At 39.6% G+C, this 27,683-nt stretch overlaps 2 protein-coding genes across 2 annotated transcripts in view; one reads left to right on the top strand and one right to left on the bottom strand.

The window, feature by feature from the left end:
• The window catches only part of LOC135710730 (calcium-binding protein P-like), a 48,126-nt gene that overhangs the window by 9,711 nt on the left and 10,732 nt on the right, over window positions 1-27,683 (bottom strand). The window lies entirely within an intron of this gene.
• LOC135710728 (peptide transporter family 1) lies at window positions 449-12,212 on the top strand. The gene is made up of 6 exons (XM_065233388.1): window positions 449-642; window positions 9,744-9,796; window positions 9,874-9,952; window positions 10,018-10,604; window positions 10,666-11,643; window positions 11,716-12,212. The coding sequence occupies exons 1-6, from the start codon at window positions 618-620 to the stop codon at window positions 12,139-12,141; spliced, it is 2,148 nt and encodes a 715-aa protein (XP_065089460.1). The 5' UTR covers window positions 449-617; the 3' UTR covers window positions 12,142-12,212.

The following is a 27,683-nucleotide window of genomic DNA, read 5'->3' as shown; positions in this document are numbered from 1 at the left end:
CGAATAACCCATGGAGACTTGAGAGAATCGTTCACTATCCGTCGAAGGTACTATCGATGATATGTGCCCGCTGACAAGGTGTTATCAGGTGCGAGGAGTAGAAGTAATCGGTGTATCCACGTTTTGTTAGATCGAACTTAACTTACCATTTCAAATTAATGAGTAAATAGCAATATCCCAGGATTGGATTAAATAAAATTTATCGCGCACAAGGACATTGGTTCTGATTATAAAATTTAATTTGTCGAAAGACGAATTATCACAGAGATACGCAGACCTTTCTCAAGAGTGCAAAGTATCGAAAAATCTTATCATACCCACAAGTGCTCAACGGTTCATAAACTGAGCTTATCATTTGATGAATTGCTCCAGCCCTCCGGAGTGTGTTATTCTCGTTAGAGAATAAGCAATTATTTTAACCAGGTAAAATCGCTTCATTGGTTTCAGTCATCCGGTGGCAATTCTCGCGAGTGGAACCGGTCTGTTCAAGATAGAAAAAAAAATTGAGTGCGAATTGGTCCAAGATTTTTTCAAAACACAAAGTGAACCGAAGTGACCGGATTGGGATATGGTGATTGGTGGTTTGAGCTGAGTTAACAATTACGAGCACACAAACCATGCCGGAAGATTCGAAGCACGGAGGTTAGTAGTAGCGGTGAACGCCGTCGTCATCGTCGACTATAGAAGTGTGAACGTGTGAAATAGTGGGTATAACTGTTATTACCTATAGAGTGGCATTTAGAAAACGAGAGTAACTGAAGCTGACGTTTCAGTGAGGAAGAGAATTACTTAGTTGAGATGCTGCAAGCAGTCGGTGCATCTTTTGTGAGAGAACTGCGGAGAAGCATGTCATTTGACGTCAGCTAGTTTGAGAATGATTCATGGTTTGGATGTTTGAGTGATTGATTGCGATTGTCATAACTAGAGTGGATTATAGTCAACTGCACTATGGGAACTCTTGATGCTGCCAACCAGAAGGTATGCGAAGTGAAAACTATGTTACAGGTCGTAGAAATAGCTGATAGCTCATGGAAACTGCAAGAACTCTATAGGAACTCATGAAAGTTCTACTTTTGTAGCTCTCCGACCTTTGCAACTTTCAGAGCTTCAAAAAATAAACTTTGCAAATCTTGGTGTTCCATCAGTTCTGGAAGTTTAAATGTTTTATGTACGAGAATTCCAGGAGTTTCGGAGAGAATCAAGAGTGCCACTACATACTGAAAGACCGGTGCCGTGAGTTTCGAAAATTGCAGGAGTTCCATTAGTATTTGATCCGTAAGTTCCTGTAGTTTTTAAAGTGCCGGAAGTTCCATAAGTTCCAGAAATTCATAGATTACTTAGAATTTCTCGAGTCCCAGGAATGGCAGGAGCTCAAGGAGCTGCTACCCAACTAACACTAACTAATAATTTTAGCTACAGATAAGTTTATACAGGCAAAAAATGGCTTATACAGCCAATTTTTACCTGCATAAGCTAGTCTGCAACTGAAATTGTTTATTGGGTACTACGCTCAGCATAGGTGGATTCAAGAGGGTTGTACATTGCACCTCTTCAATATTCAACAGACATTTTAAAAATTACTTAAAGAAATTTTCCAATAGTTTTCCGTAAATAGTTAATAATTATCAATTTAAATTAATTTTTTAAATTATAACATTACTTTTTGCTCAACTATTTAACGAGTGAAACTGTCTTTAAATTCAGAAAACTTCCCTTTAGTTCTTTGTGTCGTATAACGGAAAATTGGCAATTGCATTTGCTCAGCAATTTATCCGTAGATTTTAAATCTATCGATACTGAATATTTTTTTTAGTATGTAGTTTCAAATGGCACCAATAGATTTGAATTGCGCCAATAAATCGTTGAGCTATGATTTTTCATACATATCAAGCTTGCCGTTACACATTTTACCGGAGGCATCGTGTTTGGAGTGTTAAACCATCTCAACATTCTGGACTTTCCTTAAGTTCTTGAAATTTCCTTGTAGTTTTCTGAACTGCCCTAAAGTTCTGTAAGCTTCCTGAAGCTCTTGGAATTTTTTTCCCATAATTTTCCTCAAGTTCTCTGGAGTATGGGAATGTTGTCTGTACTTCTTTTAAATTTTCTAGATATCCCTGAAAATCTCAGAACTTCTTGAATGTTTCTTCATCTTCTCTGCATTTATTTAAACTGCCTTGAATTTTGAGAAGTTCAGAAGTTCCTGAAGTATTACTTCTCAGAAATGCTCAGGATTCACTTTCAATTCTCGTAACTTCTATTAGGTTCCTACAATTTTCCTAAAGTTAATGAGACTGCTTTGAAGCTCTACAAGCTTCCCTGAAGATTTTAGAAGCTCACATAATTTTTCACAATTCTCCTGATAAAGTTCTTAAAACTGCCATGAAATTAATGGAATTGCGATAAAGAGCGCTGAAAATCTCTGGACCTCCGCGAACTTCTTGGATCTTAATATCCCTGGACTTCTTTAGGCTTCGCTGAAATTTTTGAAACTATTTGAAGGTTTCTACTATTTTCAAAAAAAAAAAAAAAAATGTAGCTGTCCTAAACTTTTAGAAATTTTTCATATATTTATATAACTTTTTGCTCTGAAGTTCGCTGAAATTATTCAAATTTTAAGTAACTTACCTTAAGATCAATGAATTGAATAGTCCATTCTATGCGCACGAGTATTGATGGTCCAAAAGTGAGGATAACAATAACAAACCAACATTTTTGGCTGGAGTGAAAGGGAGGATAACAAACCTCGCACTTGAAAATGTGATTACGCAAGTGTGCGAGTTATAAACGTCAGAAAGGTCAATTGAAGAATCAAAATGACGATTGACAGATGGAGAGTGTGGGAAAATGTTAATGACGTTTTAATATCTGTCAAATTGCATGAATTTTTTTTCCAGTGCATCATCAATTCTGTAATTGCGAATCTTGAAACTAGGTGTCGCATGACCAGTTTTGCCTTTGCTTTGATTCGACTTTGATGGCTTTCACACTCAGCATAAGCAGTCAATAATTTTACGCTCTGCACACAACCCACTCTGCTGAGTTTGATAGCTTCAGAATCAGTTGATTTTCTCTATCGCGTTCACCTATTTGATTGCAGGTACCTGATACAACTGATTGATTTCTAATTGTGACCTTATCTTTGACCGTTTTTAATTCGTAGTTCAGCTGATTGTGTACCTGCACCAAATGCAGGCACACTTTGTGAAGCATCCGCGCAACTGCCGGATCCGACAAAAGCCAAACAGCATCTGACAGTAGCTTGAAGCTAGGAGCTGAATGAAAGATGACACACAAGGAACAAGTATAAGTTTGTTTACTAAAATGAACTATGCCCAATTTGTTATGGCAAGTTTTGCTATAAGAAATGCTCCTCTTGTTAATTAGCAAAATTCACATCAAAGGTTGATTAATTGCGTAGGAAATCAGTTTGGCACGGCATTTGTGACCAGCATACACCTTCCGGTCGTATAAAACAGGTCAAAAACTGTTTTGATCCGCCCAAAAAAAATTTTGTTTTGATTTTCTGTATGGCAAAATAGTGAACTCTCCGTGAACATTGATGGCAATGAACTCACCAATACTGGGAGACCGTTAGTTCCTGCCCACCTGTCATTTTCCATCTTGAGCTTCAAGCAAGCATAAACCTGTTGGTAATTATCATAACAACCACATATCATTTGATTTGACAGTATGTGGACAACTAGAATCAACGTTTTTTTTTTAACTAGTTCGTTTATTTACTAGGCTCAGTCGTGTGTGACACTTTGCGGAGCCAAAATCAGTAATGTTTGATTTACATTTTAAATAGCAGTATTTCTAGGTTAGTATTGGGTACCAATTACTCGTGGCGGGCTCGAGGTTAATGGGTAACAATTTCAATTGGAAGGATCTAGGTAGGAAACTGGTTTCTGAAGCCTCCTTCAGATACTACTCTCGGACGGTTGACCAAATCCTGACTGGGCAGGGACAAGTAGCACAGGAACAGGAGGATAATAAGACTGGGACACAATGGCGGGAAATTTTTTGGAAAGGAGGGGATAGTCACATCAAACTCTTACATCAGACAAACAAAGGAATTCGTAGATCGCTTGCATGTAGGGAAGATCACGTGTTCCCAATACATCTCTTACTTCACGGAAGGGTTGTCTACCTCGGGCCACTAGGGTATCCAATAGTCGTGCTCTGGAGGCGTCATTACCCGGGCAATACCAAACTACGTGATCGATGTCATCATAACCGGTTCTGCACCTACATATATTGCTGTCAACGAGGTTTATTCTATAGAGATGTGCGTCTAGCGAGTAGTGGTTGGACATAAGTCTTGACATCACTCGAATGAATCCCCGACTTACATCCAGACCTCAACGTTGGAGCGATATTAGATAAATTCAAAGCTCTCATGCGAGTGCACCGATGAATTTGAGTTCACTCACTCGAGAAAAAGTGACACAAGCTGCGGGCAATGTTAACTAATCATGAACACTAAATGTTCATTATTCATTGTTCATGAACATTTAGTGTTCATGATTAGTAGACATTGCCCGCAGCTTGTGTCACTTTTTCTCGAGTGAGTGAACTCAAATCCATCGGTGCACTCGTCCGTGGTGCAGTTCCTGCCCAAATTGCGAAAAAAACAAACAAATGTTTGAGCTTCTAACAATTTGACGCAGACGTCATTTCTGTTAGATGAGCCGTTTTCGTGCTTTGATTTATTGAAAAATATCGAAGAGTCGAAATGGCCTAATTCCTGTCCAGCAGTTGGTGGGATTTTTCTGAGGCATATATCTCTTGTCACGTCTTCCTTCGGAAGGGAAGTAAAGCCACCACCGCTTTTCGTGTGGATGGATAAATTTGCTGGGAAGTTCATGATTTGGCAAGGTATTTGCACCTGTGGAGCGAAAACCAAGGTTTTTGTCACAAACAAGACGATGGACTCGAAGTTGTACAAGGAAGAATGGCTCAGGAAACCGAGGGGGACGACTCTATCTACGCTGCAGTAAAGATTGTGTTGTGCTGTGGCTAGCTGCTCGTACGCTGAGTAGATAGAAAGAAGATTGATGACGATTCTGAAGATTTCCTGCAAAAAGATGATGCGCGATGCATGTAGATGCGAGAAATGCAAGAAGATTTTTCGAAGATTGATTCGCTAGTGTGAGATTTTTTGATCATCTAAAATTGAGATTTAGATGTGTCGCCCCCCTCGCAGGAAACGCTTGCTGCCCTTTATTAACAGCACACAAAGAACCCGTGAAATTTTGGCCTGATTTGGTGAGTTGCCACTACAGCCGGGAGGTTGTTCAGTAGTACCAACCAGTGGAAACTAACGATTTTAAATTGGCTCACTAATTGACTAGCCTATGGGTCCCAAGCAAATCGATTAACGTACCCTATCCTAGTAGAAATTCTAGTACTACACTATGTGTGTTGTGATTCGCTATGAAAGTTTGACAGATAAAATGAGGAGTTCGTGGATTTTCATATGTTTCGAGGGGTGCATCGATTAGCATGGGACCGAAGAGATTACCAGAGCTGAACCAAAAAGTTGAGCACGTTTCTTCGGGGCCTTCTAGTCTTAGAGTTACCTCTATGGTAGTACCAACAATCAATACAAAACTAACGATTTTAAATTGGCTCGCTACTTGACTAGCCTATTGGTCCCAAGCAAACGATTAACGTTACCCATTCTAGTCGAAATTATAGTACTACGCAATGTTTGTTTTGATTCGCTATGAAAGTTTGACAGATAAAATTAGGGATAATTGGTTTTTCCTATGTTTCGAGGGGTGAATCGATTAGCTTGGGACCGAAGAGAGTACCAGAGCTGAGCCAAAAAATTGAGCACGTTATTTCGGGACCTTCTAGTCTTAGAGTCACCTCTATGGTAGTACCATAGAGGTGACTCTAAGACCAGAAGGTCCCGAAGATACGTGCTCAACTTTTTGGCTCAGGTCTGGTACTATCTTCGTTCCCAAGGTAATCGATGCACCCCTCGAAATTTCCAAAAATCCAAGAACCCCTCATTTCATCTGTCAAACTTTCATAGCAAATCAAAACAAACATAGTGTAGTACTAGAATTTCGACTAGAATGGGATACGTTAATCGTTTGCTTGGGACCAATAGGCTAGTCAAGTAGTGTGCCAATTTAAAATCGTTAGTTTCGTATTGATTGATGGTAGTACCATAGAGGTAACTCTAAGACCACTGGGTCCCGAAGAAAATCATTATTATTTTTGGCTCACTCAGTACCAGAACAACGGTCCCAAGCAGTCCCAAGCTATTTCACTCACCCCTGCATGTTCTGCATGAATCCACACACCCCTGATGTTATCTGTCAAACTTTCATAGCGAATCAAAACAAACATAGTGTAGTAATAGAATTTCAACTAGAATAGGGTACGTTAATCGTTTGCTTGGGACCAATAGGCTACTAAAGTGGTGAGCCAATTTAAAATCGTTAGTTTCGTATTGATTGTTGGTAGTACCATAGAGGTAACTCTAAGACCAGAAGGTCCCGAAGATACGTGCTCAACTTTTTGGCTCAGCTCTGGTACTATCTTCGGTCCCAAGCTAATCGATGCACCCCTCGAAACATAGGAAAATCCAAGAACCCCTCATTTTATCTGTCAAACTTTCATAGCAAATCAAAACAAACATAGTGTAGTACTAGAATTTCGACTAGAATGGGATACGTTAATCGTTTGCTTGGGACCAATAGGCTAGTCAAGTAGTGAGCCAATGTAAAATCGTTAGTTTCGTATTGATTGTTGGCAGTACCGTGTCAATGGGGTGGATTTCATCGACTAGGACCAAAATCAACCCAATTGCCGCCAATTCTGCCCAATAGAAAATATTGGGAAATTATGAAGCGGAAGCTTAAGACGGCTGGTAAAACGGCTCGGGACAATGCAGAAATGACCATATTTTAGGACAAATTTGCCAAAGAGGTTGATACTACAGGTGTGCAACGTTTGATAGCGGGTATCAGAAGGAAAGTGCGCAGTTACATCACAAATGAAGAGACATAATTTGAATCAGTGCTAATAGAAATCATTTCTTCTACACTCAAAAAGTACCTATTTAAAATATTGCAAACATATGATATTACATCACACCCAAACCTGACCTGCTATGAATAGGTAGTCCAAAGATCAACTCGCCATCTCAATGCCATCAGCTGTCTAAGATTGACATCCCATCGCTCATGGCTGCGACTGCAGCGAGTTAAATTTTCATTTTTTTTCACGATCCCCTGCTATCGACAGCGCGATAACGATAATATTGCAAATGTGATTCTTCGCTTTATCAAAAACCCATTCAACTGTGAATGACTTTATAGATACCCACGCGTCTCTCGAACGTCATCATGTGTGGGTACGACACGAACATTGACGCTTCTCTCTTGATTGTGATTTGTGAGTCCAGGCTTGCTTTGCACTTCGCTATAAAAACTGTTTTTCGGAATTATGAAACTATTATCTGTTATAATAATGTTTTGAAATTGTATACCATGGACCCCCGGTAATCTGACCGTTTTTAATCTGAATGAATTTTAGTTTGAAACCCGCTAATCTACACGCCGTGCAATCTAAAAATTGCTCAAACGTCATTTAGCACATGGAATGGAGTAAAGTGAAATGGAACGATCCGAAACGGAAGGCTTACTCAAAATAAAACAGCAAATAAGGTTAGCAGAAACTCACTTCTCTGATGGTCATAGGGTTACTAGATGTTCAATATAAAAATGAACAATCAGCGATTTTATGATTCGTGAGCGCTCATTAAGAGTAAGCACTCACGAATCATAAAATCGCTGATTGTTCAATCATAAAATCGGTGATTGCTCAATCATAAAATCGCTGATTGTGACGATCTGATAACTAAATTGACAGGTTTAAAGTGTCAAACACATTCTTTTCAGCTTCTTCTTGTAATATACCTGAACGCACATGAGCAGAACTTCTTCCTACGTTGTGTATATCAGATGGATAGAAATGATAAAACACGATCGAATTACTGACCATCCTCTCATGGTGGAAGTAGAAGCATAGAGGTAACTCTAAGACTAGTAGGTCCCGAAGAAACATGCTCAACTTTTTGGCTCAGCTCTGGTACTATATTCGGTCCCAAGCTAATCGATTCACCCCTCGAAACATGGGAAAATCCACGAACCCCTCATTTTGACAGATAAAAACTTTCATAGAGAATCAAAACAAACATAGTGTAGTAGTAGAATTCCGACTAGAATGGAATACGTTAATTGTTTGCTTGGGACCAATAAGCTAGTCAAGCAGTGAGCCAATTTCAAATCGATAGTTTCGTATTGATTGTTTTTAGAAGTACTATTATTTATTAATATTGTATATGATACAATACAACACACAGGTGGTAGGGTAGGACTACATATAGTGGACGTTTGTATAAACAATACCAGAACAAAATACTAATACCAACCGGTGGAAACTAACGATTTTAAATTGGCTCACTACTTGACTAGCCTATTGGTCCCAAGCAAATCGATGAACGTACCCCATTCTAGTCGAAATTCTAGTACTACACTATGTTTATTTTGATTCGCTATATATCAAAGTTCGACAGATAAAATGAGAGGTTCGTGAATTTTCCTATGTTTCGAGGGGTGCATCGATTAGCTTGGGACCGAAGAGAGTGCCAGAGCTAAGCCAAAAAGTTGAGTACGTTTCTTCGAAACCTTCTAGTCTTAGAGTTACCTCTATGCTAATACTAATACTAAACAGTTTTTATAGCGAAGTGGGAGGATAATCTGTGCTTGTAGGAATTGGACTGAGCACTAAATAATAAGAGCATAATTAAGAACGCAACGACAAACGGCGATTTACGACTTGTTTCGTTGTTGAACAGTAGTATGAAGTCACACTTCTCTCACACCTCTTACATTTTTTTATTGCTTGACAGAATTAGATTAGATAACAGACTCTCTTCGTAAATCTGGAATGTCAGTACTAGACGGTACTAGCAGTAGATATACTGGAAATGTTATCTAAAAATGTCACGGTAATTGATCGATGGGAAATTACCAATTGAGACTGGTATTAGTCAACAATAACAATATAAAAATGATAACGCAGCGGATCACTAATCACAATCGATTGCCAGCCATAGGAAACAATTAAACCGTTATCGCGATTTGACCAATACCGAGCTAAGTCGTAAATTTCCTTTCCCCGACTGATGATAAGCAAAAGGGCAAGATCGGTGGCGGAGGTTCGCTTGCTTTAGATACTTTGTTTCAACCGACCGATCTAGTACTACAATACCTGCGATGAGTAGCAACGACAAAGCCTATGCTTATCAAGTTCAAACAGTAGTGCTTGACAAAGTTCATTCCGAACAACAAAAGAAGAAAGTGAACGCGAACAAACGACATTACAGCAACCGTGCCGCATGAGTAGAGGGGGCTCGGTGCGCAAGTTGTATGCGACGACAACGCCCCGGACTCACTCACATGTAATCAGTCAATCAATCAATCAAAACCGGGTCCCCAAATATGAAATCTCATGTCAACCCGCCGAGGGTAGATGGGCGGTCACTGCCAATAGGAACGAGTATAGCCACTTCAGCTAATTATGCAACGTTTACCGAGAGAAGTAATGCAACAACCAAGAGATATCACATATTTATCAGTGTTGTTTTGTACCTTCATAATATCAATATCTGCGGGATCCAATCACTAATCCGGTGTTTTGTTATCGCTTTTATTTTTCAGAGGTCGCGTCCACCAACGGCGACGACAAGGACGTGGAAGGCGTAGAGGCCAAGGTACGTAATTAATCCACACGGAGCTGAGAAATTTGTGTTTACACATGGAGCTGTAACTTTCCCCATTTCATTTGCAGAAACTGAAGTACCCCCGATCGATTCCGTTCATTATCAGCAATGAGTTCTGCGAGCGATTCAACTACTATGGCATGCGAAGTAAGTGGTTTAACCCTCTATGCTTGTTGTGGATTAGGTGTCAAGAAGATTCGTTTCTCCCGTAGCAATTCTGGTACTGTACCTGACACGTAAGCTGGACTACGACGATGACACGGCAACGGTTTTATACCACTCGTTCACAACCCTGGTGTACTTTATGTGCGTTATCGGAGCCATCATCTCGGACAGTTGGCTGGGAAAATTCAAGACCATCTTGTACCTCTCGATCGTGTACGTCTTTGGAAGTACACTTATCGCAGTTGGTGCTATTCCAACTTTGGACATCAATGCCCGAGCAATGACCATAGTGGGATTGCTGTTGATCGCCTTCGGCTCCGGCGGTATCAAACCGTGTGTCGCGGCCTTTGGAGGTGAACAGTTCAAGGTACCCGAACAGGCCAAGTATCTGGCCTTGTTCTTCTCGATGTTCTACTTTGCCGTAAACTCCGGATCGTTCGTTTCTACGATGATAACACCAATTCTGCGAGAGGACGTCAAGTGTTTCGATTCGGACGACTGTTTCTCGCTTGCATTCGGAGTCCCTGGAATTCTGATGATAATCTCGATCATCATTTTCCTGTTCGGAAAGCCACTGTACAAGATCACCGCTCCAGCCGGCAATATGTTCATGAAGGTTTCCAAGTGTATATGGGTATGTTTGAAATTAAATTTATCACCAGAAATTATCATCCTGAATTGCATACTTCTTACAGACCGCAATCCGTACCCGTTCCAAGGAGAAGACCGTCAATCCTCGGGAGCACTGGTTGGACTACTCGGAGAAACGCTGGGGGCAACAATTGGTCGACGAAACCAAGATCCTACTGAACGTACTCCGCCTCTACATACCTCTGCCGGTTTTCTGGGCTCTATTCGATCAGCAAGGTTCCCGTTGGACTTTCCAAGCCACCCGTATGGACGGCGACCTTGGTTTCTGGACCATCAAACCCGATCAGATGCAGGTCATTAACCCTCTTCTGATTCTGATCTTCATCCCGCTATACGAAGTGATATTCTACCCTCTGCTGTCGATGATTGGAATTCGTCGCCCACTGCAGAAACTGACACTCGGTGGTATCCTTGCCGGCGTTGCGTTCGTAATTTCCACGTTCGTGGAGATTGAACTCGAAGGCACCTACGCTGTACTGCCCAAGGCGGGCGAGTCTCAACTGCGAATCTTCAACGGAATGCACTGTGATTACAACATTCAAACCGACATTCCAAATCATGCCAACTTTGTGCTTAAGTCGATGGAGTTGTTCGAAGAGAAATACATAGCCGTCAACGGGGAAAAGTCGTTCGCATATACCTTCTCTTCGGATGATCCCGGCTGCACTGGGTTCTCCGAACGATTCCACCTGGAAGAATACAAGCAGATTTCCTACTTCGTCAATAACCGCGCCGGTCCACCGAGTTTGCTTCGCTACGAAGACAACACCGATAAGTCCTCCAAGGGATTCCCAATGTTCCGAGTTCTTGGAAACACCGCTCAGAATCGTCCGTTCGTCTTCAAAGATCTGGACGCCTCGCCACCGTTCGACCGACACAGCAACGATACCTACTTCAATGATATTATCGAATCCTTCCCATCTCTGTATGAAATCAGCGTCGATGGGAAGCCTTTGATGAAGTACCCTATGCGGCTTGGAGGTGTCTACACTTTCATTTTCTCAGACAACGGAAACGAAATTGTAAATTCTTGAAAATCCTTTAACATTAAAAAAAACCCAATCAAATCAATCATATTTCCCTCAACATTCCAGAAAGCTGAGGCGATCACTGTAACTGCACCCAACTCGGTGAGCATGCTCTGGTTGATTCCACAGTATGTCGTTATGACGCTGGGTGAAGTCATGTACTCCATCACCGGTCTGGAGTTTTCCTTCACCCAAGCCCCGGAGAGTATGAAGTCCGTACTGCAAGGCTGCTGGCAGCTGACCGTGGCCGTCGGTAACCTGATCGTGGTCATCGTTGCCGAGGCCAAGATCTTCGAGGCACAAAAGTGGGAGTTCGTCCTGTTTGCCTGTTTAATGTTTGTCGATATGGGCCTTTTCTCCGTTCTGGCGTACTACTACAAACCGATCCCGCTCAAGACGTACGACGAAGACGACGCGAACACCACGCTGCCCGTCGAGGACCGGAAGGAAGAACGAGGCCTGGAGAATCCCACATTCACCAAGGGTGAATGATCGTGAATTCTTTCATTTTTTCGTAAGTGTGTGTGTTTTAGACTGTTGTACAGTCGAATATGTTGGTTTAAGAATTTTAGCGAAATACATTCAAATTGATGTAGAATAATTAAATCCACGGTGATCAGATGACTCATTGCCAAGCAGAGCTGATGTAGGAAGAACGTTCCTTATTTATTTCTCTTATGAAACGGTTCCATGTTATGAAACATATGTATGTTATGAGCGTGGTGCGTCACCTCAGACAGCTTAATAGTTTGTGTCTTGTCTTGTGAGCGTGGTTTCCTGTATATCGGAGCATTTGTTTTGATCAAATCAGACGCTGGATTGGGCCTGTCTTTGCTCCCCGCATGGTGGTTGGATCAGGAGGAGGTAGCAGAATAGTCGGAAAATGAATTCATCACCTTCTTTACGAGTTGGATATTTATATTCTAGGAGTTGTTTTGAGATGGTGCTTCTTGTGAATGGGTGTTTTATTCAAATTGGTTGAAAGATAACAAAGCGCTTTTTTGCGTCATGTCAACGATAATTGGTGGAACGATCAAAAAGTAATCAACTCAAAATTAGTGCATTTCTGTTTAGCATGCATTAAATTTTTTTTTAAAAAACTTTGATTTTCAAAGGTGTGTGTCTATGAAATCTGTTGCCATTTTCGGTTTTGGAATTTAGCATTCAATTTTTAAGTTGGCTACCAAACAAGAGAACCAGCATTTTAAAATTCTGCACGCGCATTCGTTAATTTCAAATCTTTCTTTGTGAAGGCTGATTTTATACTGCAACTGGAAGAGAATAGTTCAGTACGACTTAAGTAAAAATAAGTTGTCGACATGTTTAAGAAAACTATTCGGTCGAGCAGGTTATTTGCACTGGTGAGCTGAAGAGCAATCATATTTGTGACAGCTGGCATCAACATCCAGAATATTTACGTGAGCGAGTGTTTGAACAAATGTGTATTACCAAGTGGCGATGCCCAAACCTCAATCTACCCGTTCAACAACTCTCAAAACGAAAAAAAAAAATACAAAAATATTCTTTCCAATGGATGCAAATCAGTGGAACTAGAATAACTTGCACCTTTTATAACTGATTTCAATGTAAACATGACCCTAAATAACGTTGTTAAAGCTCATGAACAGGCAAAAAGTGAGGATACGCGTCACCACTAGTATTAGAAACCACTGATTTCCTAAGCTGTTCTGGCCTGATCTCGCGCCTTGTTATTGCGGTAAAGTTACGTGACAATTGTATGAACGTTGCAGTTGTAGCTAACAACTAGAGCCCACTAAATTCATTATACTTAGGCCATTTTAAAAACATTGAACAATAATCAAGAGAAATTCTCAAGAAGGGTCTAGAATAAGTTGATAATACGAAATAGAAACAAATTAAAATTGGGCGTACATTGCAAATTACTTAATTTAACAATACAATAAGGTTGTGCACAACTTAATGGAAGAGGTCAAACGCAAATTTCGTGAATTTGTATTTGGCAAAGCATTGAGTGAACACAACAACATAAGAGTTTCAGGTGCGAGTTAAGTGCCAGAATGACATTAAACTGATGATTAATTTATTAACATTATTTTTCTACACTTAATTTTGTGTGACTACTTTTTGCTCGATCCACCCTTTAACATACAAGGTGTCAGGAAACTATCCTAATGTAAATGTATTGTTATGTGATTCATCAACAAAGAACTCGAATACGAATATACATTTATGCTTTTATGGAATTATTAATTGTTGAAAATTATACCCCTTTCTCAAGGTGTGGAAAGGGGATAAGTTATTTTCTGATTCTCAATATTTCTTCACGCATTTGATTTTAAATTGTAGCCAAGCTCAAGGTATCATTGTTTTCTACGTTTGATTTAAAAAAACGAAAATGTGAATTGCCCAAGACAGTGGTTCTAAAATTGTTGCTAATTGAGATCCACTTTGAGAAATTCACCTAGATTCGACAACGAATACGCTCTAAATAGCTTTAAGAGCGACAAACTGTTTAATAAAACATTTAAAAAAAAGGCTTCAGATTCGCCCAAATGACCTAGTATCAACAAATAGGGCCTAACTATCCCAAGTAACACACAAGTCAAGAGCCACATGTGAAAAGGGCATACAAGCTTTTTGTAAACAAACCTTTGTAGGCCCTTTTCTCGCCAACCGAGGGTCGCCCACGCAAACCAGCAATATCATCGGGAAGGGGAAAGTGTCCCCTACCCGGTGATGTTAAAGGTTTACGTTGGTGTCATATGGGTGGCGAGAAAAGGGCATAAGAAGGTTTGTTTACAAAAAGCTTGTATGCCCTTTTCACATGTTGTTCTGGAAGTGACCAGTTCCAGGCCAAATAGGATATGAAAACAAATATGTTGATGCGACTTTCTTAGATTTGCATGTCACTTTTCATTCATAACACACAGGGTTGCTTCCACTCACTTGCTATAAAAAAATGATTTTCTGAATATTGAAATCATTCGATGTTATAATGATATTTTGTACTTGTTAGATACAAAAAGCAGATGAAAGACAAGTTTTTGACTCTTAAAACCTGTCAATTTTGCTACCAGAGTGTTACAATAAGCGATTTTATGATTCGTGAGCGTTCACTCAGAGTGAGCGCTCGCGAGTCGTAAAATCGCTGATTGAGACTATCTGAAAGCGAATTTGACAGTTTTAATGTGTTAAACACTTGCCTTTCAGCCTCTTCATGTATCTAACAAGTACAAAATATGACTATAACATCTAATAATTCCAAAATTCAGAAATTCATGTTTTTATAGCAAGTGAGTGGAAGCAAGCCTAACACATTCATATTTTTGCAAAAAAAATCGGCTGAATTATGCAAATTATAGCACGAAAACATCACTTCTGATCGACAAAGTTGTTACGAAAGTAAAATATATGCCGCATGTGAAATTATGATTTTGAACACAAGCACCTCAGAGCGTTAGCAAAGCAACTTTGTGTATGCATCTCACAACGCTCGACAAAGAGTGTGTAGTTCTCCCATTTACTTCGCACACTCTTTTCCAACCTATCTGCGAGAAAGCGATCCACACAATGAGCGGTACACTCCGTGCGGCGCAGGGAGCGAATATAATAAAACAAGCGCTAATGTCTTCTTTGAATTCTTTGCAGACTTTTCTTACCACGACTGCATGCATAGAAGATGAAGAAGAATTTTGTCTTTTGGCTGGGTTTCCCATTTGCAACCCTACACTGAGTGGCGCTTTTTGCGTTGGAGCCGTAGGAGCGATGGCTACACATTGAGCTTTCGTTATTTCTGGGTGTGTGTCTGTCTTCTCTTTTCCGCTGCTTTACACTTGCGCAGGGGGAAAGACAAGCAAACTTTGTGTTTGCTTGATTCTCGCTTGGTTTATTTCAGAAAATCAGTACATTGTGCACATTGAGTGTTTAGATGACAGCCCTGTTAACAAGTCAATTATGCGTTTGGTACGATACTTTAGTTAATAAGCTAACGAACGAAGTCAATGAGAACGCGTGATTTGAAGGTTTGCATGCATTATTCCCAAGTAAGAAAAGAAGCGCTTCGACCGAATCAATTTTTATCTTCATCCGATAGGCCGAAGTGAATTCATTGGCGTTTCAATGCGTTAGGCCGAGTTTAGAATCCGTAGGCCGAGTTTGGCGTCAAGAACCAGTGTTAGACTGTTGACAATATCTCAACGATTGGGTTCTCTTTATCAAATCTTATGGTATGTACGGAAAGGTAAATAAATTTGGAAGCCATCAGTAATAATAACATTCCGTTTGGTGCTAAACTGCGCTAGATTAAGAAATAGTAAGTGCGGGTTGTGCTTAATAGGCCAGAAATGGGGTAGTTAACCTAATCCCGACCAACCATTTCGTTAAATTTCTTTAATTTTGTAAAGATACTAAAAGTCTGATCGTGAATCATTTATAAACATCTTTATCAAAATGTTGCTTCTAATCGTTACCTATGTAAAAATATCGATTCGTGTTGCCAGATCAAAATATCGATTTCACTTGTCAGATCAAAATAACAATACACGGTACTGATATTTGTTAGATTTTTTTTTATCTGCATAATTGCTAGGTTTCGATCCCGTGCCATCTAGGGTGTACTGATTTCCTTGTTGGTAGCTAATCCTTGGGTCTACAGCTGCTGTTGATGAGCTTCTTAACGACTGGCAATCAATCTCTAGTATATGGTGTTTTGAAATTTATGTACATCGTTTCAAGCATGAATTCAAAATTTGGTTTAAAATGGCAACTGGTGTTTCTGGCGCGTAGAATAGAGCCCAACAATCATGGCTACTAGGGGAAATGGATGTAATGACGGCCTAAATGCCCCTAATTTGGGCCCATACATAAATTCAGCAATCGACTACATTTTCAATAATTGGAGGCGAACCAGCCTCAGGCTGAAAGCCTCCTAAATAAAGATAAATCAATCAATCAATAACCACCAAAAATATCTATAAGTACCGTCCGAATAACGCGTTCATCTAGATACAATTGACAAATAACAGATTTTTTGCGGTGGGCCCAATCTAAGATCCATGGATTTCCCCTATGTCACTAATCTTATGCAAGGAATCAAAAATATCTCCAAATGACAAAATGACAAGCGATCAACGAACCGAATGATAACGCTATGTCAGAAGTGGAAAGCAATAATGAAATAATCTACTTCCTTCTTTTTCATGACAAGCAGCCCTTGTGACACAACTCACTCGGGGCGGTAGAAGGAAACGAGCAAATTGTCGGCAAGCTGCTTCACGAAGTAAAGCCGAAGATGATACACGTGTGTAAATGGGATTTTTTTTGTTATGTCTTTTCTCGATTCAGATCAAGCCATGTCCTCATCCGAGTATATTGCAACAAAGCAGGCAAGCAATATATTATTATCTTTCTACCACTCGGATTGAGCTATGTTAAAGAGCGAGTTTGTCATGGAAGTCGTAGTAACCATTTTGTCTGTATCGTTGGTTGCATTATGTGTTTGGATTCGCTGATCTTATGGCATGATCAAGCAGCTCTTTTGTAGGCAACACTGCACAATGGGCCAGGAATTAAATCTAGCAGGAAAAAATAATAACGCTCTGGGATTGCATCCAATTGAGTTGACGTCTTTAGTGAAGTTTGTTGGATTTATAAAGACTACAATTTGGTGGATAAGATGGCGCAGCAATACAAACACTTTTATTGCGCAAGATAGAGGTTTGCTGTTTTCCGCAAAGTTGAAGAACGTAAAATATTATGAATAATTTCCCAAGACAAAAAATCTTCTAAAAACTACAAACAATTTCAGACAAATTTTATTAGACTTCGTTTAACTTATTTGCTTAAAGATTTAGAGCTTTTATGTCTGAGCAGCTTTTCATTAAATTCTTCGTTCAAAACTTGAATTATTTTTTCCCACCTAATTGTAATCTTTATGAATCCAAGAAACTTCATTGAACACGGCGTTTCAATTAGATGCAATACCAGAGCGTTATTTTTTTTCCTGCTAGATTTAATTCCTAATCCACTGTGCAGTGTTGCCCACAAAAGAGCTGCTTGATCATGCCATAAGATTAGTGACATAGGGTAAATGGCTCTAATGTTGGCCTATGGAACTTAGATTAAGCCTATCGCTAAAAATCTGCTATTTATCCATTTTATCTACATGAACGCGTCATTGGGACGGTACTCATGGATATTTGTGGTCGCAATTGAAAATATAGTCGATTGATATGCCATAAGATTACCAATTTCTTAAACAATTAATAACTATTTAATTTGACGATTGGCTGATCAACGATCTTGAGCAAAGTTGTAGCTGAAAAAAATAGTAACAAGTGTAAGTGTTGCGTCCAAGATTGGTGAGATTAATCGCATGTAGTTTTCGTATATTTAGTTATTAAATTCAAAGAAAAAGTTTAAATGTTCGTAAAAGGTAATACCAACAATCAATACGAAACTAACGATTTTAAATTGGCTCACCACTTTAGTAGCCTATTGGTCCCAAGCAAACGATTAACGTACCCTATTCTAGTTGAAATTCTATTCCTACACTATGTTTGTTTTGATTCGTTTGATTATGAAAGTTTGACAGATAACATCAGGGGTGTGTGGATTCATGCAGAACATGCAGGGGTGAGTGAAATAGCTTGGGACTGCTTGGGACCGTTGTTCTGGTACTGAGTGAGCCAAAAATAATAATGATTTTCTTCGGGACCCAGTGGTCTTAGAGTTACCTCTATGGTAATACCCCGGACAGACTATGGCTTATATCATGTAATATAGGCTGTCTTGCAATGAGCACTCATACATAGGATTTCCAGTGAAAAGTAGATATATGAGTGCTCATTGCAAGACAGCCTATATTACATGATATAAGCCATAGTCTGTCCGGGGTATAAAACGTCCCAGAATCCCCACGAACGCAGCCAGTAGGAGACACTTTCATATAAATTGTAGAACAATGCCACTAGCCACCACCAGAGCACGCTGTGTGCAGTCATGAATGGACGTCCATAGGGGTGGCGTAATGGGGGCCATTGTGTGGAGAATTCGTGGCACGTACAGTGGTTCAACGGTCACGGTTCGGGGTCATCGTTCACCAAGAGGACAGTCATAAGCCTGGTGATCATTAAAGACTACGGACACAGCGAAAGTCAGAGCTAAAAATCTATAGTTTGATTATGAAAACTAAAGTGAGCCAAAATTAAAGTTTAAAGGAGCTGTATAGGAAGTAGAGTTCAATAGGACAGTCACGTATTCAACGTATTTTTCCGGAGTCGACCATGCCAATCGCCGGTAGTGTGTCCGAATCGTAGATCGTTAACCTGATCCCACAGCTCCAGTATGCTCCACCAATCCAGGCAAGCCAACGTACGCTTGTAGTTCGTTGAAGCCTCGAGTCCGTCACCATACTCGAGGGGCGTACGGGACAGGTAGAGGCGTCCACCCCTGGCTCAAGAAGGTGAAGCGGTACTAGAGGAAGGAGAGGAACAACGACGACGACGGAAGTGGCAGGTGAAGGGGCCCCGAAGAAAAAACAAAGAGTAGTGCTAGCACAAGGTAGGAGTAGTCAATTTAGGAAGTGGGAGACGTTAGAATCTAGACCGTCCGTGAAGTGAGAAGGAAGTGAGTGTTAACAAAAGAAAACAAAGAGGGAGTTTGTCTTGAGTGAACTTTAAGTGTTTTCTTGGTTCGCGGAATTGTCACGAGCGTGTGCCGACCCTGAGGCTTGGAGACGGGGGTCTCATCACTACTGGGAGTAACACCGCACTGGCACGTTTCAAATTTCCAATAAGAATAGCTATAGAACATTAGCCCAGTACTGTAATAGGCTAGAAGACAATGACCAACAAATGGTTTTCCCATTGTAATTTCCACATAAATGTCTTATGGCAAGTCAATTTCTTACCAAATGAGTTCAAATTTTATAAGGTTAATGAGAAACCGATTTGGAACCGTTGAAGCACTATGAAGTAAACATTTTAAACTTTATATCAGCCTACTGAAGAGCTTGATGCATCATTTTATCTTAATTACTCACAGCTTGAATTGTCAACTTTTTGAAAAATTTGGTTACAATTGTATTAGATAGGGGAAATGGATGTAATGCCGGCCTGAATGCCCCTAATTTGGGCCCATACATAATTTCAGCAATTGAATAAATTTTCAATAGTGACCACAAATATCCATTAGTACCGGCCCAAAGACGCGTTCATCTAGATAAAATTGATAAATAGCAATTTTTTAGCGATGGGCCTAATCTTAGATCCATAGGCCAACATTAGAGCCATTTCCCCTACAAGCCATAACTTAGAATGGAATTGAACAAAATTTGAAACAAAAATGGTATCAAGTTCGATCGAAATCAACTACATACAACGTTTAACACAATAATGAATCACTTTTATCAATGGCGTCGTGTACATTGCTTCTAAACACTTCTTTGATTTGGACACTCCGAGCACGATGCCTCCGGAAAATGTGCAACGTGTTTGAAAAATCATTGCTCAGCAATTTATCAATAGAAATTTGTGAAAGTCTTTAGTTTCAAATGACATCAATCGATTTGAAATTCGTCAATAAATGGCTGAGCTATGTTTTTTCAAACATTTCCAGTTTACCGTTACACATTTTACTGGTTAAATAGATACAAATTTGTAACCAGTTTGTTATAATCCGTGGATTTTCGTCTGTATGAGTTGTTGTTGTTTGGAAAATTCATCTATTTTAACAACAAACCCAGAAGGCACACACAGCAGCGAGAGGGTTAGTACCGCTGCAAAAACACTCGAACTATACTAAAGGGAGGAAAATCGTAGCCTTAAGCTAAAAATGGAGAATGATCGGCAAATGGCATGCGAGTGGCCATCTTCTAAAACAAAAACCTTCTAATGAGCAGACGTAATCAGGCGGCCGTGTAGACCGGTATCGTAAAGTGCAGTGCCATTTAGTGTACTACCCCCCCCCCCCTCTCTTACCTCTCCAAAATGGCAATGCTAACTGGTAGAGGAAACATTCATCTACCTGCTGGTGTCATTATTTTTCATGAGTGAGCTTTTATTCACGAGAAATCGACGGCTAAAGCCATTGTTTACAAATGCAATTACGCCCCTTTGAAATATTGGCACTGAATTTATAAAAATGGTTGAAATAAATAATGGAAAATGAATGGTTTTGGCATGAGCCCAAAAACTGAACGTGTACTAACTTAACGTCCTAGCCTAACTTTATGTTTCATAATAGTCGGAGTTGGAGCCGGTACTTTTTTTTCGACTCCGACTTCTTTTGGCCAAAAATATGTTCGACTCCACAGCCCAGAAAATATCATTCAAGGCAGAAATGACGAGAGCCTATTCAATGCTACCCTTTTGCTAGTACAACATTATTGATAACAATGCACGAGTCAATAATAATCTTTGCCCAAGCAATAAAAATACTTTGTTTCACTTTATCTTTGTAAATACATTCAACTGTTTTTCTGGTTGATCGTGTGAATGACCGGCATACAGAAAATTAATAAACAAACTGTACGCTTTTACTTTTTCCTACGATTGACCCAGTAAGAAACCATTACTCTTCCTCTATCGAAGCACGTTCTAAGCTAACCTGATTTGTATTCGGTAATTCTAAGCTGGGCACGTTTTTATCAATGGGCTCAACTAAATTTCATTGACCGATAGGGTTTAGCTGTGCAGAATGGTAGAGTTAGTATAAAAGACTCCACCTTAGTTTGGGAGTTCATCATTCAACCTTCACCCCTTTTAACAGTCTAGCAGTGCAGCAGTTCCAATAACAAACCCCCAGACAACATGAAGTTCTTCGTAGATTTCCATCTGCTGCTGGCTGTGTTGATCCTGGTCATCGGGTACGTTCACGCCGTTGGATACGAGTACACTGCACCGATCAAGAAATTACCAATTGTCAAACAAGAAGAAGAGTGCCACTGTGGTTACGTGCTGGAGGAACGGGTTGAACTGCACTGCAAGCCCCAGAAACGAATCGTTAAGGTGCTGAAGAAGAAGGGCAATTGTGTGATAAACGAGAAGCCCATCCTGGTGGACGCCGTTGAACAGCCGCATTCGTCCCACCGATATGGAATTCCAGCCGATTCGGATAACAATTCGGAGTACCAATGAGTGCAACGCAATGCTGAAGACCGTTAGATGTTAATTTGTTGTTAGTTTTTTAAGACCAATCGCTTGTATTTAAATATGATTGAATATAAATCTCGAATCAAAAATTGCGCTACGATCAAAAGTGGCACCGCCCGCAATCAAGTTGCAAATATCTGTAGTAGGTATCGGTCAAGATCATCAACTTTCGCGCTCCGTACAGATACAATCAGCCCGAGAGTCAATCGATCGATTGATCTTTCGAGCAAGCATGTTTCTTGTTCCCATTTGGGTGGTCAACGGTGCTTAAATGGCTCTCGGAACAACATAATCTCACGCACTCGACTCACTTGGGTTGGTTGGCGGATTGGTGACAGTTGTCCTTAACTGGGTTCCATCGCTCACCGCTCCGCAGGCTTTAGTATGACGTAGGTTGATTTACGGTGGGTGTACCAGTTATGGCTATACGTTCCTATTATGGTGCGTTTCAATTATGGCCTATGGGATTCGCATAACTGGTACATCTACCCTAGTTAATGACTTTCTTGTTTCATGCTTTCTGAAAGCATGAATGGACGGTGGGTTGTAACGCATATCACTAGCAGGGTTGTAGCCATTTTCTGAACATTTCAAAGCCCAACTTTGTATAGCCGATAGTGCACAGCTAAAAACAGACGAATGCAAATTTATGGATAAAGCTTTCTAAATTGACCTTCAACTCGTCACCGACGACGACGACGACGGCGACGACGACTGAGTTGAGAAGGTTGGTGATCTTACCACCATATAGGTATGAGCACTCACGCATAATAACTACAACAGCAAAAAAAAAGCACCGTTGTGCGAGTCAGAGGTCAAAGCTGGTGTTGAAGGCGGCTTGTGGTTAAAACGATTGCAATTGATGTCCATCGGGGATGAGAAATGGGACGTGACATTCTCTGTGCAGTGTTTACCAACGCATGAAGATAATGGGCAAAGGAGTGCAAGTAGTGTTGATTCGATGAGCACGTGCTCGCTGAAATATTGCTGATAAACTTGTTTTTTTTTTGGTAAACAAGTTGCATAATTGCAGGTGAAGTTTTAGTTTATGTTAACTATCAGTTTGTAACTTATAGATTATTATCATTATAGATTAAAATCAATACCTGATGAATAATTGGACATTTTCGATGGATGTTTCTTGAAAACGATGTTCTGATCTTCTCTTGGTACTTGAAATGCAGTAACAGGTCTTACGACAGCAGCCGAAAAACTATATTTTTTTTTCAAATACAATATAAAGTTTGCTTTGGTCATTTTTCCTCCTTAAAAACAAATTACAGTCGAATCTCCCAAGCTCGATATCAAAGGGTCCATTGTGTAAGAGAGGATGTCAAAATCTTTTTGTATTAAAAACATCACTTTTAAATTCGGTGTTATGTTTTGATTAATCTTACATGTTATTAAACTTTTATGTTAGTTTAAAATAAGTAAAAACAAACTAGAAATTAAACAAAAAATCAAGACCATTTTTAGTTAGCAAAATATCGTTTTTACTTGAATAACCCCATACAAAAATCTTAAATCTTTGTTTACTAAAATCCACCACAGTTTCCAGGATACTAACGGATACTAATGATCTCCACAACATTTCAAGTACAAATTCTGAGCTTTCAAATGAAACTTGTTGTAATTGCGGCAATTTGCGGCCAGCTTAGTTATAGTTTTTTGAAAAAGGGTGATTTTTTGCTTAAAAATCACTGTATCTCTCGCCAATCAAATCATAGCACTTTGGTGTCTTCAGAAAAGTTGTGTGTTTAGATATTATCTAAAACTTTGCAGAACACACCAAAGAGATACAACGTGAATAAGACATAGAAAAACTCAAACAACTGATTTTAAGGTGCAACTGGCAAATAATCTCTTATATCTTCATACAATGAAGTCATGGCAACTTGATGTCTTCAGCAAAGTTTCTTAAAATTGGAAGTTCTACAACTTTGTAGAAGACATCATCTCGATATCTGTTAATATAAAAAAGTTAGTTTTTTGAAGTGCAGTTGCACCTTAAGAAAAATTAAGGCGAACATTCCAAAAGGTGCGGAATCCAGAACTATGAAAATCTTCTGAAGACACCTTAATGCTAAAACGTACGTACATCTCAGAAAACAATTAAGTTCACGAATTTGCACTTTTAAACCACTGTGCATTGGTTATGCTTTAGAAAACCGTACCGGTGCTGTACCAGTGTTTTGCCCATCACTGCTTTGTAGAGGTGTAGCGAACTTCATAGTAGTTTATAGAAGCCTAGTGAAGTCTCGAGGAACTTCGTATGATTTCAGAGAAGCACAGGGAAACAAAATCTGGTCCACTTTGAATCCTTATTTCTTCTATAGCAGCGCCTCCAGTGGTCAGATTTGGAATGTTTTGACAACGATTTGTTTAAAAATAATCCCCTGAAAATATTTCTCCTCAGAATTCTCTTTAAATTTCCATGAACTCCTTGGCATGCACAGAAAAAAAAAATTGGGAATTTTATTGGTGATGTAAACATCAATGCACGCAGCCGCATGTAAACTTCTTGCTCACGTAAACTAGCAACTTGTTTGAAATATTGCCTTCAGCTATGTATGAAATGTCTCATAACTTTACACGATCCAAAATGAAAAATGGATGTAAAATCATTTACATTCATTTCATGCAATCATTTACATTAATTTGCCTTTAACTTTTTTCATCAACAGCATTCCGCAAAATGTTGTTTTTAACTTGAAACTTTTGTAAATTTTGTTATTAGCTACAACTTTTGTCCATAACTCAAATCTGTATATCTTATGCATCAGAACTTGTTACTGTTTTTCCAAAAAACAGTAAGTGGCTTCTGTTCGCTATGATTCGTCATGCTCAAGAGATACGGATTTAGGTTGTTTACAAAAATAGTAGGTAATAGCAAAACCTACAAAAGTTTCATACATCATTTTGAGAAATTCTGTTGATGAAAAAAGTTCGGGGCAAATGAATGTAAATCAATGCACAAAATGAATGCAAATGATTTTCCATTGATCATAATAACAGAAATTTACACATCTTTTTTTAACTGTGTGTTCCTCACATTTCCCTAGGAACTCTTCTTTAAATTTTTAAAGGTGATTACAGGAACAACCTTGAAACTCTCTATAGTATTCCATTGAAATTTATCTCAAAACTTCGTTGGAAATTCCCTTAAAACATTCCTCAAAACTTCTCAGAATTTTCCTTGAATTATTTTCATAATTCACTTTGGAGTCTCCTTTTTCACTTGGCATTATTTCAACAAGTACCTCGGTGTTCTCCTTAGAATTCACTTTCAGATCTCATTAGAAAATTCTTCTCAAAATTGCATTACAGGTTTAGTCAGAATTCTCTTTGAAGTCTCTTTGGAATTACCTTGTAATGCTCCACAGAGCTCTCTTGTAAATTTACTTTGAATCCTACTCAGGATTCCGGCGTTCTACTCAGAACTATCTTGGAATTATCCTGTTGGAATTTATTCTATGTCCGAAGCAGGCATACCAAAAGTACCGCCTCATGACAGTATTCCAACGGCTGTCGCTTTCTTTTTCCTACGACAGCCTTGAGATTGAGCTATAAGCGACAGCCCACAGTGAGGCTGTTATACGACATGCAACGTTGCCGTCTTGTGCAGTACACGACAGCTCGTTCTTAGTCATATATTTTGTTCGTTCGGCTATGACAGCCTCGGATGGTCATTCGTAACGTTCCTCGTACATACAACAAGCAGTCCGTCAAACTGCCGATTCGTTGCTGCTGGCTTTGAAATTTTGTTTGTATGTCGTAAGACTGCTACTACACTACCAGCACAGGAGTGGAACTTCAAATCAGAAAGTGGCTCCACTGGTCATTTGTGAACACTAGCGCACCTAGCGGTAGAAGGCATCTTCGGCCTGCAGTTAAGATAGGCAGCATGCTATGATAGTGTGAGTGCACATAGAAAGCCTATGTGGAACGCTACCACATCACATCGCTCGTTGAGCAGAAAAACGAGCACTTTTTGATTCACCGATTTGTTTGCACTTCCCCTTCTGTTCTGTGCTACCAGTGTGGCGCCGGAGCTCGTTCGGTTGCTATCACGTTCGTGCTGCCCATTGCAAAATTTTCATCCGATATTTTTTTAAAAACGCACGGTCTCCGGCGAACAATATAAGCCTACCTGACACCAACCTGACTTCTACCAAACCCCAACCCGATGTTGGCCCGACATTGACCCGACATAAACACATAATTGACCCGACATCGACCCGACATTTGGCCGACGTCGACCGTAAATTGACTTTACATTGATCCGACATCGGCCGACATATCTGTTCGGGATCATTCTTCTGGGTTTCTTCCATACTCTACTGCCGTATATCAATTGTATATAATGTCTCGTGACAGCCACTTGGGTAAGCTGAGGGATGTCGTCGGTTTGTGAAGGCTGTTATGACGACAGAAAAATTGAGAACCTGGTCATAAAGAAATGTATAAATACAGCCCATTCGGTTCACTACGTTCCAAGCACGATGATTTTAGCAAAGCGGGTATAGATGCGACTGTTCTAATACAGCTTTCATTCGTTGGTGCGTGCGCTGTTGCCAATACACTTCGAATTCAGATCTGAACGTACGGTAGCAAGCGGTAGTAAAGCACACAAAGCAACAGTCAATTCAGGTATAAACCAAAATGAAACACAAATATCGAGATTACAGCGTTTGCAGAATAAAGTAATGCGTTTGATTTTAAGATGTAATAGATTCACTTCCTCAACTTTTATGCTGGACGCTTTGCAATGGCTGTCAGTGAAGCAAAGAATTGTGTTTTTGACTATGGTGTTCATTTTTAAAGTAGTTAACGGTTTGCTGCCTCGATATTTGTGTGATCGGATTGAAAGAGGAAGTGATTTTCATAGATATAACACTAGAAACGCGGATGAAGTAAGAACACCACATCTTTTGAATAATGCTTCACAAAATTCATTATTTTTCAAAGGTATAAATGTTTTCAATTCGATGCCTAGACACATCAAGCGTGCAACTACACTTACAGAATTCAAGAGACGCTGCATTTCACATGTAAAAGCTGTTTATTGAGCAGTTAAATTTTTATGAATGGATAAATCATGTATCTTGACAAAGTTATCTCTAACGGATTATTTTGTATGGAGACTGTCATATAGACATTTTAGTAATTGGTGTAGCATATACAAAAAACTACATTGTTTGCCTCGATGGTGATGATGGATTTTTAGTTTTTTGATTTTGTAGTAGTAATAGTAAAAATAGCTTTGAGTAGTCTACGATGGTTTGAGCCTCGCGCGCGGAATACAGGTATAAATGACTAATACGTGGAAATTGTGGCAAAAGCCTTGAATTAGTAAAGGGTTGGCTGGAAGTCGTTTCCTTGGATATAGTCCTGGCACTGCGGAAGCTTAAACGTGTAAATCCCAGGTCACGTGTAAATGGAAGTATTGTCGAGGACTATACTTGGACTTTTAATAACTAGTTACATCTTTGAATGTTTTTGGTTGATGCCTATAGCATATTTAACAGGACATTTATATCTGTAATTGTAACCAGCTCGATTTTGTTTGCAAACCTGGTTAAAATGTTTATATTTAATTATCTTAAAGATAACTCGTCCAGCTCAAACCTTTGTAGGGGTAAGAGGTGGGACCATCATCACCAACTGTCGCAAGGAGGCTGTACTTTTTGGAAGCCTGGTCCGAAGTCTTGAAAATTTATTTTGGATTCAGATTCTTGAACATTTCTGAATGAACATTTACAAATAGTGTCTAAGTTTAAAATCTGTAGAAATTATCCATGCTCCAGAACCATAACAAAATTCAATTCTATCTTAAGGATGTATGTCGTTACTGAGCATGAACATGATTGACCGCCCACGGTTGCTACTCTGTTATTGAAA

This window comes from Ochlerotatus camptorhynchus, unplaced genomic scaffold, assembly GCF_037179485.1.
Source record: "Ochlerotatus camptorhynchus isolate MF236.1 unplaced genomic scaffold, CSIRO-AGI_Acam_v1.1 ptg000401l, whole genome shotgun sequence".
Lineage (NCBI taxonomy): Eukaryota > Metazoa > Arthropoda > Insecta > Diptera > Culicidae > Ochlerotatus > Ochlerotatus camptorhynchus.
Note: the sequence above shows the minus strand (reverse complement) of the source record. Positions and strands in the feature narration are given on the sequence as shown.